At 42.0% G+C, this 18,291-nt stretch overlaps 1 protein-coding gene across 1 annotated transcript in view; it reads right to left on the bottom strand.

Annotated features, from left to right (window-relative positions):
- tmx3b (thioredoxin related transmembrane protein 3b) overlaps positions 1–13,322 on the bottom strand; it is a 46,389-nt gene extending 33,067 nt beyond the window's left edge. The window contains exons 1-5 of the mRNA XM_082184556.1: positions 13,218–13,322; positions 13,074–13,134; positions 11,046–11,085; positions 10,818–10,941; positions 5,924–5,969 (exon numbers count right to left, since the gene is read on the bottom strand). Of these exons, the coding sequence (XP_082040682.1) occupies positions 5,924–5,969; positions 10,818–10,941; positions 11,046–11,085; positions 13,074–13,134; positions 13,218–13,317 (371 nt within the window). The 5' untranslated portion in view covers positions 13,318–13,322. The remainder of the gene's footprint in view (positions 1–5,923; positions 5,970–10,817; positions 10,942–11,045; positions 11,086–13,073; positions 13,135–13,217) is intronic.
- Between the last annotated feature and the right edge of the window lie 4,969 nt (positions 13,323–18,291).

Here is an 18,291-nt window from a genome sequence, read left to right as displayed (position 1 = left end):
ATACAGTATACAGATGTGTGTTCAGATTATAATGACTGACGCTGATACACTGATACAGTATACAGATGTGTGTTCAGATTATAATGACTGACGCTGTCTACACTGATACAATATACAGATGTGTGTTCAGATTATAATGACTGACGCTGTCTACACTGATACAATATACAGATGTGTGTTCAGATTATAATGACTGACGCTGTCTACACTGATACAGTATACAGATGTGTGTTCAGATTATAATGACTGACGCTGATACACTGATACAGTATACAGATGTGTGTTCAGATTATAATGACTGACGCTGATACACTGATACAGTATACAGATGTGTGTTCAGATTATAATGACTGACGCTGATACACTGATACAGTATACAGATGTGTGTTCAGATTATAATGACTGACGCTGTCTACACTGATACAATATACAGATGTGTGTTCAGATTATAATGACTGACGCTGTCTACACTGATACAATATACAGATGTGTGTTCAGATTATAATGACTGACGCTGTCTACACTGATACAGTATACAGATGTGTGTTCAGATTATAATGACTGACGCTGATACACTGATACAGTATACAGATGTGTGTTCAGATTATAATGACTGACGCTGATACACTGATACAGTATACAGATGTGTGTTCAGATTATAATGACTGACGCTGTCTACACTGATACAGTATACAGATGTGTGTTCAGATTATAATGACTGACGCTGATACACTGATACAGTATACAGATGTGTGTTCAGATTATAATGACTGACGCGGTCTACACTGATACAGTATACAGATGTGTGTTCAGATTATAATGACTGACGCGGTCTACACTGATACAGTATACAGATGTGTGTTCAGATTATAATGACTGACGCGGTCTACACTGATACAGTATACAGATGTGTGTTCAGATTATAATGACTGACGCTGTCTACACTGATACAATATACAGATGTGTGTTCAGATTATAATGACTGACGCTGATACACTGATACAGTATACAGATGTGTGTTCAGATTATAATGACTGACGCTGATACACTGATACAGTATACAGATGTGTGTTCAGATTATAATGACTGACGCGGTCTACACTGATACAGTATACAGATGTGTGTTCAGATTATAATGACTGACGCTGTCTACACTGATACAGTATACAGATGTGTGTTCAGATTATAATGACTGACGCTGTCTACACTGATACAGTATACAGATGTGTGTTCAGATTATAATGACTGACGCTGTCTACACTGATACAGTATACAGATGTGTGTTCAGATTATAATGACTGACGCTGATACACTGATACAGTATACAGATGTGTGTTCAGATTATAATGACAGACGCTGTCTACACTGATACAGTATACAGATGTGTGTTCAGATTATAATGACTGACGCTGATACACTGATACAGTATACAGATGTGTGTTCAGATTATAATGACAGACGCTGTCTACACTGATACAATATACAGATGTGTGTTCAGATTATAATGACTGACGCTGATACACTGATACAGTATACAGATGTGTGTTCAGATTATAATGACTAACTCTGTCTACACTGATACAGATGTGTGTTCAGATTATAATGACTGACGCTGATACACTGATACAGTATACAGATGTGTGTTCAGATTATAATGACTGACGCTGATACACTGATACAGTATACAGATGTGTGTTCAGATTATAATGACTGACGCTGTCTACACTGATACAATATACAGATGTGTGTTCAGATTATAATGACTGACGCTGTCTACACTGATACAATATACAGATGTGTGTTCAGATTATAATGACTGACGCTGTCTACACTGATACAGTATACAGATGTGTGTTCAGATTATAATGACTGACGCTGATACACTGATACAGTATACAGATGTGTGTTCAGATTATAATGACTGACGCTGTCTACACTGATACAGTATACAGATGTGTGTTCAGATTATAATGACTGACTCTGATACACTGATACAGTATACAGATGTGTGTTCAGATTATAATGACTGACGCTGATACACTGATACAGTATACAGATGTGTGTTCAGATTATAATGACTGACGCTGATACACTGATACAGTATACAGATGTGTGTTCAGATTATAATGACTGACGCTGATACACTGATACAGTATACAGATGTGTGTTCAGATTATAATGATTGACGCTGTCTACACTGATACAATATACAGATGTGTGTTCAGATTATAATGACTGACGCTGTCTACACTGATACAATATACAGATGTGTGTTCAGATTATAATGACTGACGCTGTCTACACTGATACAGTATACAGATGTGTGTTCAGATTATAATGACTGACGCTGTCTACACTGATACAGTATACAGATGTGTGTTCAGATTATAATGACTGACGCTGTCTACACTGATACAGTATACAGATGTGTGTTCAGATTATAATGACTGACGCTGATAAACTGATACAGTATACAGATGTGTGTTCAGATTATAATGAATGACGCTGTCTACACTGATACAGTATACAGATGTGTGTTCAGATTATAATGACTGACTCTGATACACTGATACAGTATACAGATGTGTGTTCAGATTATAATGACAGACGCTGTCTACACTGATACAGTATACAGATGTGTGTTCAGATTATAATGACTGAAGCTGATAAACTGATAGAGTATACAGATGTGTGTTCAGATTATAATGATTGACGCTGTCTACACGGATACAGTATACAGATGTGAGTTCAGATTATAATGACTGACGCTGTCTACACTGATACAATATACAGATGTGTGTTCAGATTATAATGACTGACGCTGTCTACACTGATACAGTATACAGATGTGTGTTCAGATTATAATGACTGACGCTGATACACTGATACAGTATACAGATGTGTGTTCAGATTATAATGACTGACGCTGTCTACACTGATACAATATACAGATGTGTGTTCAGATTATAATGACTGACGCTGTCTACACTGATACAGAATACAGATGTGTGTTCAGATTATAATGACTGACGCTGTCTACACTGATACAATATACAGATGTGTGTTCAGATTATAATGACTGACGCTGTCTACACTGATACAATATACAGATGTGTGTTCAGATTATAATGACTGACGCTGTCTACACTGATACAATATACAGATGTGTGTTCAGATTATAATGACTGACGCTGTCTACACGGATACAGTATACAGATGTGTGTTCAGATTATAATGACTGACGCTGTCTACACTGATACAATATACAGATGTGTGTTCAGATTATAATGACTGACGCTGTCTACACTGATACAGTATACAGATGTGTGTTCAGATTATAATGACTGACGCTGTCTACACTGATACAGTATACCGATGTGTGTTCAGATTATAATGACAGACGCTGTCTACACTGATACAGTATACAGATGTGTGTTCAGATTATAATGACTGACGCTGTCTACACTGATACAGTATACAGATGTGTGTTCAGATTATAATGACAGACGCTGTCTACACTGATACAGTATACAGATGTGGGTTCAGATTATAATGACTGACGCTGTCTACACTGATACAGTATACAGATGTGTGTTCAGATTATAATGACTGACGCTGTCTACACTGATACAGTATACAGATGTGTGTTCAGATTATAATGACTGACGCTGATAAACTGATACAGTATACAGATGTGTGTTCAGATTATAATGACTGACGCTGTCTACACTGATACAGTATACAGATGTGTGTTCAGATTATAATGACTGACGCTGTCTACACTGATACAGTATACAGATGTGTGTTCAGATTATAATGACTGACGCTGTCTACACTGATACAGTATACAGATGTGTGTTCAGATTATAATGACTGACGCTGATACACTGATACAGTATACAGATGTGTGTTCAGATTATAATGACTGACGCTGATACACTGATACAGTATACAGATGTGTGTTCAGATTATAATGACTGACGCTGATACACTGATACAGTATACAGATGTGTGTTCAGATTATAATGACTGACGCTGTCTACACTGATACAGTATACAGATGTGTGTTCAGATTATAATGACTGACGCTGTCTACACTGATACAGTATACAGATGTGTGTTCAGATTATAATGAACATCTGTATACTGTATCCATAGTTCGAATTACAGGGGGTACTGGGGGGTACTGCCCCCAAAGGGACAGAGATATCAGTTTTGGGGGGGGTCAGATAATTTTTCTGATATTGTGAAAAAATATAATTACAGTTACAATACAAGTCAACTCCTATTTTCACTGTAGGAACATTTTAATGTAAAGCAATTTCAGACACCCCTATTGTGGACCGTACCATTTTTAACCACCGTGGCCAGAAGCAACGGAGATAGAGAACGACTTCAACTTCTCAAGCAAGTGTCAACGTTGAATGACAAAACGCTAGTTTCATAAAGTATCATTCTTTTCAACATTCCTTATTTGTATATTCAAAAATATTTAAAATAATCTAATTTAATACAGTTATAATTTTTCAATGTAAATTATTTAATTTTATTGGTAACAACCTAGTGTCTAATTATTTTAATTGAATATATTTATCAAATTTAAGAATTTGAAATGAAAGATGGAGCATACATTTAATAAAATTAGGGGAAAATGCCCTTTATAAAGGTACAAAAAATTATTCTGAGTGTTTTCAAACAGTGATGTAATGAAACATTGACAATTTAAGCTTGAATGGAGTAAAGCCTCTGTTTAAGGAAATGTAATTTTGCCAAAAGAAGAACTTTTATTTTAAATAAATGTTAATTTTAAATCAGCCTACTTCAGTGTGATATGTTACCATATTATCATGCTTAACACTAAGAATTTGAATAATTGTAATGTGATGATCAGATGCAGATATCTATATATAGGCGGTTTGCGGGTGAATTATTTATTTTTAATAGTGGATTCGGGTGGCTCAAAGTGCACCAGATTAATGAATTTATCTTTAAAATGTAAAAAAATATATATTCCGGGGGAGCATGCCCCCGGACTCCCCTAGAGATACCAAGCTCCACCAACAAAAAAATGTGGGAAACACATTAGGCTATATGATGATCTACAAAAAAATACACATTTAATTATCTTATTATTAAAATACATTATTATGATTTTACCACCTCCGCCTCATTTTGAGCCAGGAAAAACCCTGAAATAGGCAATAGGCTTCTAGTAAAGGTATTACTTTTACTAGTAATTAGAATGGTATTTCAGTGCACTTAACTTCTAACTGTTGGGAGTTGATCAAAACAGTTCTCTTTTGGATATATAATAACAATGAGATATTCTGTAGCCTACTGATCAGTTTGTCGCATGTTTAGACCTTTTATGTGTGTTGCACAACACATGTTGCACTTGGCGATCACGGTGGGGATTGATATGGTAGTGGACCATGATGGTCATAGAAGAAGTAAAGGAGCAGTACCCCCCAATTATGGTGGGGTAACTCGCACTCTGACTGTATCAGTGTAGACAGCGTCAGTCATTATAATGGCTTCTGTTTGATTTTGATGCTATGCTCATAACCAGAAGGCAAATGTCAGCCGTTACTTGACTGAACACCAGTGGGCGGGGCCTATGGTGTGATGTATAACTATTGGTCGATGTCTCACTCTGGAGGCGGGCATATGCAAATATATTTACCTGTGTGACATCACAGATATCGCAATATCAAAACAAGCTGTTTTTGGAGCTTGAATAAATAAATGTTTTGTTTATAATGAGGATGTTTTAAGGTATGAAACTTGCAGGATGTTTTAATGGTACAAAGGTCTCTTGTATGGCAAATGATGTCATGATCCCTGTAGGATGCATTAGCTGCCAAACTCTTCAACTTTGAACACAGAAATTTTAATATGTTAATAATGTTGGTGACAGACTCACAGTTTAATGGTGGGATATCCTCGCACGCCGAACTCTGAGGCCATTCCTGCATCAACACATCAACAACCAGTCACATGACACGCCAATAACTGTTATTAACATGTACAGCACCTGTCAAAATTTCATTGGGATTTTCATATAAAGTGTGTTCTCCTCTTGTGTTCTGCTGCCTGTGAGATCCATACTGAGTTAAAAACATGCAGTTACGCCTGAGTAGGGCTGGGCGATAAAACGATAATGATAATTGACGCGATATAATTTTTTCTATATAAAACAATATGTAAACGATAAATGTTCGATACTGTTTATGCACCAAAAGCGTAACGAAACTCATTTGAACCGCGTGCCACACGGACCATTCATCCGCTCGGCTCAGAGTCCGCTCATCAGCGAAGCGCGAGCTCACTAGCAGAGGCGTTTACTCTGATCGCTCTCGTCACGAGATCCAGTGAGAAGCGCTTGAGTTCAGCGAAGAACACACACACACACACACACACACACACACACACACACACACACACACGTCTCAGTGAAGAACACACACACACACACACACACACGTCTCAGTGAAGAACACACACACACACGTCTCAGTGAAGAACACACACACACACACACGTGTCTCAGTGAAGAACACACACACACACACACGTCTCAGTGAAGAACACACACACACACACGTCTCAGTGAAGAACACACACACACACACGTCTCAGTGAAGAACACACACACACACACACACGTCTCAGTGAAGAACACACACACACACACGTCTCAGTGAAGAACACACACACACACACGTCTCAGTGAAGAACACACACACACACACGTCTCAGTGAACACACACACGTCTCAGTGAACACACACACGTCTCAGTGAACACACACACGTCTCAGTGAACACACACACGTCTCAGTGAACACACACACGTCTCAGTGAACACACACACGTCTCAGTGAACACACACACGTCTCAGTGAACACACACACGTCTCAGTGAACACACACACGTCTCAGTGAACACACACACGTCTCAGTGAACACACACACGTCTCAGTGAACACACACACGTCTCAGTGAACACACTCACGTCTCAGTGAACACACACACGTCTCAGTGAACACACACACGTCTCAGTGAACACACACACGTCTCAGTGAACACACACACGTCTCAGTGAACACACACACGTCTCAGTGAACACACACACGTCTCAGTGTGCACACGTCTCAGTGAACACGCACACGTCTCAGTGAACACACACACGTCTCAGTGAACACACACACGTCTCAGTGAACACACACACGTCTCAGTGAACACACACACGTCTCAGTGAACACACACACGTCTCAGTGAACACACACACGTCTCAGTGAACACACACACGTCTCAGTGAACACACACACGTCTCAGTGAACACACACACGTCTCAGTGAACACACACACGTCTCAGTGAACACACACACGTCTCAGTGAACACACACACGTCTCAGTGAACACACACACGTCTCAGTGAACACACACACGTCTCAGTGAACACACACACGTCTCAGTGAACACACACACGTCTCAGTGAACACACACACACACGTCTCAGTGAACACACACACGTCTCAGTGAACACACACACGTCTCTCAGTGAACACACACACGTCTCAGTGAAGAACACACACGTCACTCGTGTGAGTGAGTGTACGAATGAGTGAGTGAACGTGTGAGTGAGTGAGTGTACGTGTGTGTGTGTGAGTGAGTGAGTGTGTGTGAGTGAGTGTACGTGTGAGTGAGTGAGTACGTGTGAGTGAGTGAACGTGTGAGTGAGTACGTGTGAGTGAGTGAGTGTACGTGTGTGTGAGTGAGTGTACGTGAGTGAGTGTACGTGAGTGAGTGTACGTGAGTGAGTGTACGTGAGTGAGTGTACGTGAGTGAGTGTACGTGAGCGAGTGCATGTGAGTGAGCGAGTGAGTGTACGTGAGTGAGTGAGTGTACGTGTGAGTGAGCGAGTATGTGAGTGAGTGTGCGTGTGAGTGAGTGAGTGTGCGTGTGAGTGAGTGTACGTGTGAGTGAGTGAGTACGTGTGTGAGTGAGTGTACGTGTGAGTGAGTGTGCGTGTGAGTGAATGAGTGTGTGAGTGAACGTGTGAGTGAGTGAGTACGTGTGTGTGAGTGAGTACGTGTGAGTGAGTGAGTGCGTGTGAGTGAGCAAGTATGTGTGAGTGAGTGTGTGTGCGTGTGAGTGAGTGTGCGTGTGAGTGAGTGTGCGTGTGAGTGAGTGAGTGTACGTGTGAGTGAGTGAGTGAGTGTACGAGTGAGTGAGTGTACGTGTGAGTGAGTGAGTACGTGTGAGTGAGTACGTGTGAGTGAGTACGTGTGAGTGAGTGAGTGTGTGTGAGTGTGAGTGAGTGAGTGTGAGTGAGTGAGTGTACGTGTGAGTGAGTGTACGTGTGAGTGAGTGTGTACGTGTGAGTGAGTGCGTGTAAGTGAGTGCGTGAGTGAGCGTGTGAGTGTGCGTGTGAGTGAGTGAGTGTGCGTGTGAGTGAGTGAGTGTGAGTGAGTACGAGTGAGTGAACGTGTGAGTGAGTGAACGTGTGAGTGAGTGAGTGAGCGTACGTGTGAGTGAGTGTACGTGTGAGTGAGTGAGTACCTGTGAGTGAGTGAGTACCTGTGAGTGAGTGAGTACCTGTGAGTGAGTGAGTGAGTGAGTGAGCGTGTGAGTGAGTGTGCCCGTGTGAGTGAGTGAGTGTGCGTGTGAGTGAGTGAGTGTACGTGTGTGTGTGTGTGTGAGTGAGTGAGTGTACGTGTGAGTGAGTGAGTACGTGTGAGTGAGTGAGTGTACGTGTGAGTGAGTGAGTGTACGTGTGAGTGAGTGAGTGTACGTGTGAGTGAGTGAGTGTACGTGTGAGTGAGTGAGTACGTGTGAGTGAGTGAGTGAGTACGTGTGAGTGAGTGAGTACGTGTGAGTGAGTGAGTGAGTACGTGTGAGTGAGTGTACGTGTGAGTGAGTGAATGAGTGTACGTGTGAGTGAGTACGTGTGTGTGAGTGAGTACGTGTGAGTGAGTGAGTACGTGTGAGTGAGTGAGTACGTGTGAGTGAGTGAGTACGTGTGAGTGAGTGAGTACGTGAGTGAGTGTACGTGTGAGTGAGTGAGTGTACGTGTGAGTGAGTGAGTGAACGTGTGAGTGAGTGTACGTGTGTGAGTGAACACGAGTGAGTGAGTGAGTGAACGTGTGAGTGAGTGAGTACGTGTGAATGAGTACGTGTGAATGAGTACGTGTGAATGAGTACGTGTGAATGAGTACGTGTGAATGAGTACGTGTGAATGAGTACGTGTGAATGAGTACGTGTGAATGAGTACTGTGAATGAGTACGTGTGAGTGAGCGCGCGTGTGAGTGAGTGAGTGTGCGTGTGAGTGAGTGTGTGCGTGTGAGTGAGTGTGTGCGTGTGAGTGAGTGTGTGCGTGCGTGTGAGTGTGTGCGTGCGTGTGAGTGAGCGAGTGAGTACGTGAGTGAGTGAGTGTACGTGTGTGTGAGTGAGTGTACGTGAGTGTACGTGTGAGTGAGTGTACGTGTGAGTGAGTGAACGAGTGTACGTGTGAGTGAGTGTACGTGTGAGTGAGTACACGTGTGTGTGAGTGAGTGAGTACGTGTGAGTGAGTGAGTGAGTACGAGTGAGTGAGTGAGTGTACGTGTGAGTGAGTGTGCGTGTGAGTGAGTGTACGTGAGTGTACGTGTGAGTGAGTGAGTACGTGTGAGTGAGTGAGTGTGAGTGAGTACGTGTGAGTGAGTGAGTGTGAGTGAACGTGTGAGTGAGTGAGTACGTGTGAGTGAGTGAGTACGTGTGAGTGAGTGAGTGTGAGTGAGTGAGTGAGTGAGTGAGTACGTGTGAGTGAGTGAACGAGTGTACGCGTGAGTGAGTGTACGTGTGAGTGAGTACGTGTGTGTGAGTGAGTGTACGTGTGAGTGAGTACGTGTAAGTGAGTGAGTGTACGTGTGAACACGTGTGAGTGAGTGAGTGTACGTGTGTGAGTGAACGTGTGAGTGAGTGAGTACGTGTGAGTGTGTACATGTGAGTGAATGAGTGTGTGTGAGTGAGTGTGTGTGTGTACGTGTGAGTGAGTACGTGTGAATGAGTGCGTGTGAGTGAGTGCGCGTGTGAGTGAGTGCGCGTGTGAGTGAGTGAGTGTGCGTGTGAGTGAGTGAGTGAGCGTGTGAGTGAGTGTGCGTGTGAGTGAGTCTGCGAGTGAGTGTGCGTGCGTGAGTGTGTGTGCGCGTGTGAGTGAGTACGCGAGTGAGTGAGTGTGCGTGTGAGTGAGTGAGCGAGTGAGTGTGCGAGTGAGTGTGCATGTGAGTGAGTGAGTGAGTGAGTGAGTACGTCTAAGTGAGTGAGTGTACGTGAGTGTACGTGTGAGTGAGTGTACGTGTGAGTGAGTACGTGTGAGTGAGTAAGTACGTGTGAGTGAGTAAGTACGTGTGAGTGAGTGAGTGCAGTGTTCAGATCCCCTCAGTGTTCACATGTGCTGAGATGTTTCTCTTCAGTCTCACTCCAGTAACGAGTGTTTCTTCAGCTCTGATGTGCAGTCACACACACACACGCTGTCCCTGAAGCTCATCAGGGTCTTTCTTCTGGTGTATTGATGTGTCCTAAAGCTTCTTGTTCTTCGGTTCTTGTTTTATTATGAACTGTTAAACTGTTTTCAGAAACTGAACGAGGACTTACTGTTGTGTATTTCTGCTGTGATATATCGCCCAACTCTAAACCTGTTCCTGTTTAATGTCGATCAACTAAAACGAAGCTGATCTCCAGGTATTCCTGACCTTGAGCTTTCCGTGACAGCAGGACTGAGTGTGTGTGTGAGTGAGTGTGTGTGGAGACTCAGTCTGTGTGTGTGTGTGATCACCTGAGTATGCAGTGGCGTCCATCTTCCCGACTCGCACCGGCGACCCGGAGTGTGAGAGTTCTGCTCCGACCTCCTGCCAGACCGGCTCCAGCTTCTTACAGTATCCACACCACGGGGCGTAGAACTACAGCACACACACACGGCGCATAAAACTACAGCCCAACACACAGCTCAGACACAAACACACACACACATTACAGTAACATCATCTGCAGGAAGGTCACTCACATCCACCAGCCAGACGTCATCCATTCGGTTCTCCTTAAACCTACGGGAAACACACACACAACATCTGCATTTACTGAACACACTAACAGCAGTCCGACTGTAACGCTTCGTGTTCTGCTCACACTGATCAGAACACACACTGATCTGAAGAACACACTGGAGGAACACACACACACACACACTGGAGGAACACACACACACACACACACTGGAGGAACACACACACACACACACTGGAGGAACACACACACACACACACACTGGAGGAACACACACACACACACACTGGAGGAACACACACACACACACACACACACACTGGAGGAACACACACACACACACACACACACACTGGAGGAACACACACACACACACACACTGGAGGAACACACACACACACACTGGAGGAACACACACACACACACACACTGGAGGAACACACACACACACACACTGGAGGAACACACACACAACGCTCCATTAATAATGATTTATTTATAACTTTATGATCGTTTCGAAGCGTCAGAGTTTATATGAATCTGTTTGTGTTTGTCTTTAAGAGAACATTAGAGTAGTGGATGACAGATCTTCATCTTCGGCTGATTTATCCTTTACATGATGATGAACATCTCTGATGATGATGAACACCTCTGATGATGATGAACACCTCTGATGATGATGAACACCTCTGATGATGATGAACACCTCTGATGATGATGAACACCTCTGATGATGAACACACACCTCTGATGATGAACACACACCTCTGATGATGAACACACACCTCTGATGATGAACACACACCTCTGATGATGAACACACACCACACACCTCTGATGATGATGAACACCTCTGATGATGATGAACACCTCTGATGATGAACATCTCTGATGATGATGAACACCTCTGATGATGAACATCTCTGATGATGATGAACACCTCTGATGATGATGAACACCTCTGATGATGATGAACACCTCTGATGATGAACATCTCTGATGATGATGAACACCTCTGATGATGAACATCTCTGATGATGAACATCTCTAATGATGATGAACACCTCTGATGATGATGAACACCTCAGATGATGATGAACACCTCTGATGATGAACACACACCTCTGATGATGAACACACACCTCTGATGATGAACACACACCTCTGATGATGAACACACACCACACACCTCTGATGATGATGAACACCTCTGATGATGATGAACACCTCTGATGATGAACATCTCTGATGATGATGAACACCTCTGATGATGAACATCTCTGATGATGAACATCTCTAATGATGATGAACATCTCTAATGATGATGAACACCTCTGATGATGATGAACACCTCTGATGATGAACATCTCTAATGATGATGAACACCTCTGATGATGATGAACATCTCTAATGATGAACATCTCTAATGATGATGAACACCTCTGATGATGATGAACACCTCTGATGATGATGAACACCTCTGATGATAAACATCTCTAATGATGAACATCTCTAATGATGATGAACATCTCTTCCAGCGTCTGGAGAATCAGATCCTTAGATCTTCCAGAATCTCATCCTTCGACTTTCTTTCACCGCCGGCTTTCAAACTCACTTCCAGAAGAAAACATGTCAGTCCAGGTGAGAAAACTACTTATCAAGCAGTTTCATGAGTTTCATTCTAAACAATGCAGACTGTCATCATGAGCTTTATGGCTGAGTTACGCATTAAAGCACAATCCGGTCTCTCAGAGCAAGACATAACCAGAAGCAGAAAAGATAAAACACATACACACATATATATATCAAACTCAGTCATGAATCATGCATCAGTCACGTGATCATACAGATATTAATGCATCAGATCATCATACACACCTTAACTTTTCAACACTTTCATTCAAACTGCTATAAACTCAGACGGTTTCAAGTGAGCCTTACATTTGTCGACATTCCTCATAAATATTGTTCACCTCATGAAAATTAATTTGAAAAAACAAGAAATATCAAACGAGACGGACTATCTTACATGTCATCGAGATCCTGCACATGAGCCCCGAGCAGCGGACTGAGGAGAAGACAGGAGAAAACTGCAAACACACACCACCACACCATCACTGCCTGATCACGACATCTCAGATATGATCATGAGTTATGAATAAAGCATCTGTACCTGCAGTGAGCAGCGCCATGACTGCGCGCGAGAAGAAGAAGGAGGAAAAGAAGAAGAAGAGCATCAACAGGAAGTGCAGACAGTAGTGGAGCCCGCGCATGCGCACTGGCCCAGGGGAGCTGACGCTGACGTCACGCTGCTGACGTCACGCGGCCCGCGGCTCAATCCGTCACGCGTGCTTCCTACATAATACAGTTTTTGCCCGTTGCTTGAACACTATAGACACATGCTTAAACCAAAGTAACATAACTTGAAGTTGTTATTACTATACCTTAAACAAAGTGTAACCATACCTTAAACAAAAGCGCTGCTTTGCACTTTAGTTGCAATTCTGTAACACACTTGCTCCTTTCTGCAACACACTGGCTCCTAGACACTACACACTATTTCATACATAAGACACTTAGTTCAAAAATGAAATCTCAGGGTACCATTGGGAAAACACATCTATTCAAAATACAACGGACGGAGTTTGAAAGCCGGCGGTGAAAGAAAGTCGAAGGATGAGATTCTGGAAGATCTAAGGATCTGATTCTCCAGACGCTGGAAGAGATGTCCATCATCATTAGAGATGTTCATCATCAGAGATGTTCATCATCAGAGATGTTCATCATCATCAGAGGTGTTCATCATCATCAGAGGTGTTCATCATTAGAGATGTTCATCATCAGAGGTGTTCATCATCATCAGAGGTGTTCATCATCATCAGAGATGTTCATCATCATCAGAGGTGTTCATCATCAGAGGTGTTCATCATTAGAGATGTTCATCATCAGAGGTGTTCATCATCATCAGAGGTGTTCATCATCATTAGAGATGTTCATCATCAGAGATGTTCATCATCAGAGATGTTCATCATCAGAGGTGTTCATCATCAGAGGTGTTCATCATTAGAGATGTTCATCATCAGAGGTGTTCATCATCATCAGAGATGTTCATCATCATCAGAGGTGTTCATCATCATCAGAGATGTTCATCATCATCAGAGGTGTTCATCATCAGAGGTGTTCATCATCATCAGAGGTGTTCATCATCATCAGAGATGTTCATCATCATCAGAGGTGTTCATCATCAGAGGTGTCCATCATCATCAGAGGTGTTCATCATCATCAGAGATGTTCATCATCATCAGAGGTGTTCATCATCAGAGGTGTTCATCATTAGAGATGTTCATCATCAGAGGTGTTCATCATCATCAGAGGTGTTCATCATCATCAGAGATGTTCATCATCATCAGAGGTGTTCATCATCAGAGGTGTTCATCATTAGAGATGTTCATCATCAGAGGTGTTCATCATCATCAGAGGTGTTCATCATCATCAGAGATGTTCATCATCATCAGAGGTGTTCATCATCAGAGGTGTTCATCATTAGAGATGTTCATCATCAGAGGTGTTCATCATCATCAGAGGTGTTCATCATCATCAGAGATGTTCATCATCATCAGAGGTGTTCATCATCAGAGGTGTTCATCATCATCAGAGGTGTTCATCATCATCAGAGGTGTTCATCATCAGAGGTGTTCATCATCATCAGAGGTGTTCATCATTAGAGATGTTCATCATCAGAGGTGTTCATCATCATCAGAGATGTTCATCATCATCAGAGGTGTTCATCATCATCAGAGATGTTCATCATCATCAGAGGTGTTCATCATCAGAGGTGTTCATCATCATCATCATCAGAGGTGTTCATCATCAGAGGTGTTCATCATCATCAGAGGTGTTCATCATCAGAGGTGTTCATCATCAGAGGTGTTCATCATTAGAGATGTTCATCATCAGAGGTGTTCATCATCATCAGAGGTGTTCATCATCATCAGAGGTGTGTGTTCATCATCAGAGATGTGTGTTCATCATCAGAGGTGTGTGTTCATCATCATCAGAGGTGTTCATCATCATCAGAGGTGTTCATCATCAGAGATGTTCATCATCATCAGAGGTGTTCATCATCAGAGGTGTGTGTTCATCATCAGAGGTGTTCATCATCAGAGGTGTGTGTTCATCATCATCAGAGGTGTTCATCATCATCAGAGGTGTTCATCATCATTAGAGATGTTCATCATCAGAGGTGTTCATCATTAGAGATGTTCATCATCATCAGAGGTGTTCATCATCAGAGGTGTGTGTTCATCATCAGAGGTGTTCATCATCAGAGGTGTGTGTTCATCATCATCAGAGGTGTTCATCATCATCAGAGGTGTTCATCATCATTAGAGATGTTCATCATCATCAGAGGTGTTCATCATCATCAGAGGTGTTCATCATCAGAGGTGTTCATCATCATCAGAGGTGTTCATCATCAGAGGTGTTCATCATCATGTAAAGGATAAATCAGCCGAAGATGAAGATCTGTCATCCACTACTCTAATGTTCTCTTAAAGACAAACAGGGAGAGAGGGAGGGACGGACGGACGGACGGACGGACGGACGGACGGACGGACGGACGGACGGAATAAGAACGAAATAAGGACGGAATAATGTAATAAGGACATTCCGACTGGAAAACAGGTATGTCTTCAACTCTCTACTCTACTCAGACTGTTTCTAGAGTATTTACAGTACTGTACCAGATCACATTACTGTATCACATGTATTGTATTCCAGGGTGACTAATGCTCCTTTTTCAACAAAAGTGGTAGTTTTGTGAAACATACCGTGATAAAGTGTTGAGATGTTTCAGTACTGTGTATGGTAAATACAGTAAAGTTCAGTATACACAGTACTGTAAAAAAGAAGCAGACGAGAACAATTTGTGGTTGCATTTTTCTACAGAACGGCTAGAAGACCTACTGGGGGTGGACGCCAATGCCTATTCACCCAACAGCAGGAACTTGCCATAGTGAACCTAGTCAGAGCAAACAATGCAATCCGTCTCCACCAGCTACAGCAACAAATACTTGCAGATAGGCAAGTATTCAACAACATAAATCGAGTAAGCATCACAACTATCAGACGGATCTTGGTAAAGCACAACATGACCATGAAGCAACTGTACAGGGTCACATTTGAGAGGAACAGTGTCAGGGTCAAAGAACTTCGACATGAATATGTACAGGTAAGTGTTTCAGTCCTTTACATTTACAATAAAGAATGGGTGCAGTCCAGTAACAGATGAATATGTACCACTGGATTAGTACCACATAAATACATTCAGAAAGCTACACAGGTACCTGTGTGGTGGGATGGGTCGGTTCTGTATGTGTAGTGTAAGTGTGTGCTTTGAGTAAAGCCATCCACAATATGTATTTTTTGTTACAGAGAATCTTGGACATGGATGTAGCTGCACAGCCTCATGAATGTATTTACATTGACGAGGCTGGATTCAACCTTAGCAAAAACAGACGACGGGGACGCAATATAATTGGCCAAAGGGCAATTTTGCACGTCCCGGGGCAGCGTGGGGGAAACATCGCATGTGCTGCCATAAGTCTTCGAGGGCTACTGCACCATCATGCCAAACTGGGTCCTTATAATGCGCAACACATAATCACATTTCTAGATACACTTCATGATGCAGTTGTACAGGATGGACCAGAGCAGCCCAGGTTTGTTGTTGTCTGGGATAATGTTAGTTTCCATCGGGCTGCTCTGGTCCAGAACTGGTTCACCAACCATGATCAATTTGAAGTTCTGTACTTGCCCCCTTACTCGCCATTTCTAAATCCTATAGAGGATTTTTTTTCCGGTAGGAGATGGCGCGTATATGACCGCCAACCACATGCCTTATGCCTCTTCTGCAGGCAATGGAACAGGCTTGCGGAGACATTGAGGTGAGGTCAATCCAGGGATGGATTCGGCACACAAGGGGATATTTTCCCCGATGCTTAGCGAGAGAAGACATTGCTTGTGATGTTGATGAGATCCTGTGGCCAGACCCCAACAGACGGCAGGATCCATAAGCCCACTTGCGCACAATTGTGTTTTTCTGTGTTTACAGTAGTTTATTGTTTGTTTTTATTTTTGATTTAACTGAATTTACTGTACTGTAAAATATACTAATGATTTTGAAAACAGTATTTCATTTTTTGGTTGTTGTGAAAACATGCCCTCTGTGGAACTGAATAAAAACATTGAAAACAAAAGACTGCAGTTTTTTATATAAAGTAGACTAGTGTGTTGCTGCTGATCTGAAAGTGTATTCATATGATGCAAGTGGATATTATTTTGTCATCAGAGTGACATTTTGACAAAGGATTGTTAGGTTTTGATAGCAGAGTTTCAATTTGACATAGATGTGAATGGTTTATTTCCCAGTGTTTTGTCTTATTTGCTTGTGTGTGGAGTTTTGACACAATGAGCCAAATTTAGCAAAACGTGTGTAAGCAATAGGCAAAAACTGTAATAATAATAATACATTTTATTTGTAACGCACTTTACATCAATTCAATGACCTCAAAGTGCTACAATGCACATAAAACAACAAACTTTATACTTTAAACTTTAAAACTAGCATAAAAGGAAAACAGAGACATAAAAATTGCACTTTTAGCCATAGGCTTTTCTAAAAAGATGGGTTTTAAGTCCTTTTTTAAAAGAGTCAACAGTCATAGTGGACTACACACACATACACACACATACATATAATGTAAAGTAGACTGAGACTCTATATCACAACTAAAGAGATGTGTGAGCCCTCTCACTGGTGGTGGTTGAGGAGAGATCCCCTGATATGATTGTAAAGCGCTTTGGGTGTACAGTAGTACATATGAAAGCGCTATATAAATGCCCTATTCTATTCTATTCTATTCTATTCTATTCTATTCTATTCTATTCTATTCTATTCTATTCTATTCTATTCTATTCTATTCTTTAATGTCCAGGTACAGGTCAATGCTTCTTCTTTGTTCAGTGTGTGCACAGGTCATGAGCTGAAGCTCTCAGTGCACGAGACTGATGCAGTTAACCTTATAATGTACAACATTTGCTCAACAGGAGTCTCGCCTAGGCTGCCATAAAGGCTAGAAACGGCCCTGCATATAGAGACTGGGTTTTCTTATTGAAACCAGACAAATGTACAAATAAACAGGCATCAGAGAAACACTAGAGAATACTAGCAAAACACAGACCTTGAA

The sequence above is a fragment of the Leuciscus leuciscus genome (genome assembly GCF_965113295.1).
Source record: "Leuciscus leuciscus genome assembly, chromosome: 11".
In the NCBI taxonomy this organism is placed as follows: domain Eukaryota; kingdom Metazoa; phylum Chordata; class Actinopteri; order Cypriniformes; family Leuciscidae; genus Leuciscus; species Leuciscus leuciscus.
This window is presented reverse-complemented; position numbering and strand designations above follow the sequence as displayed.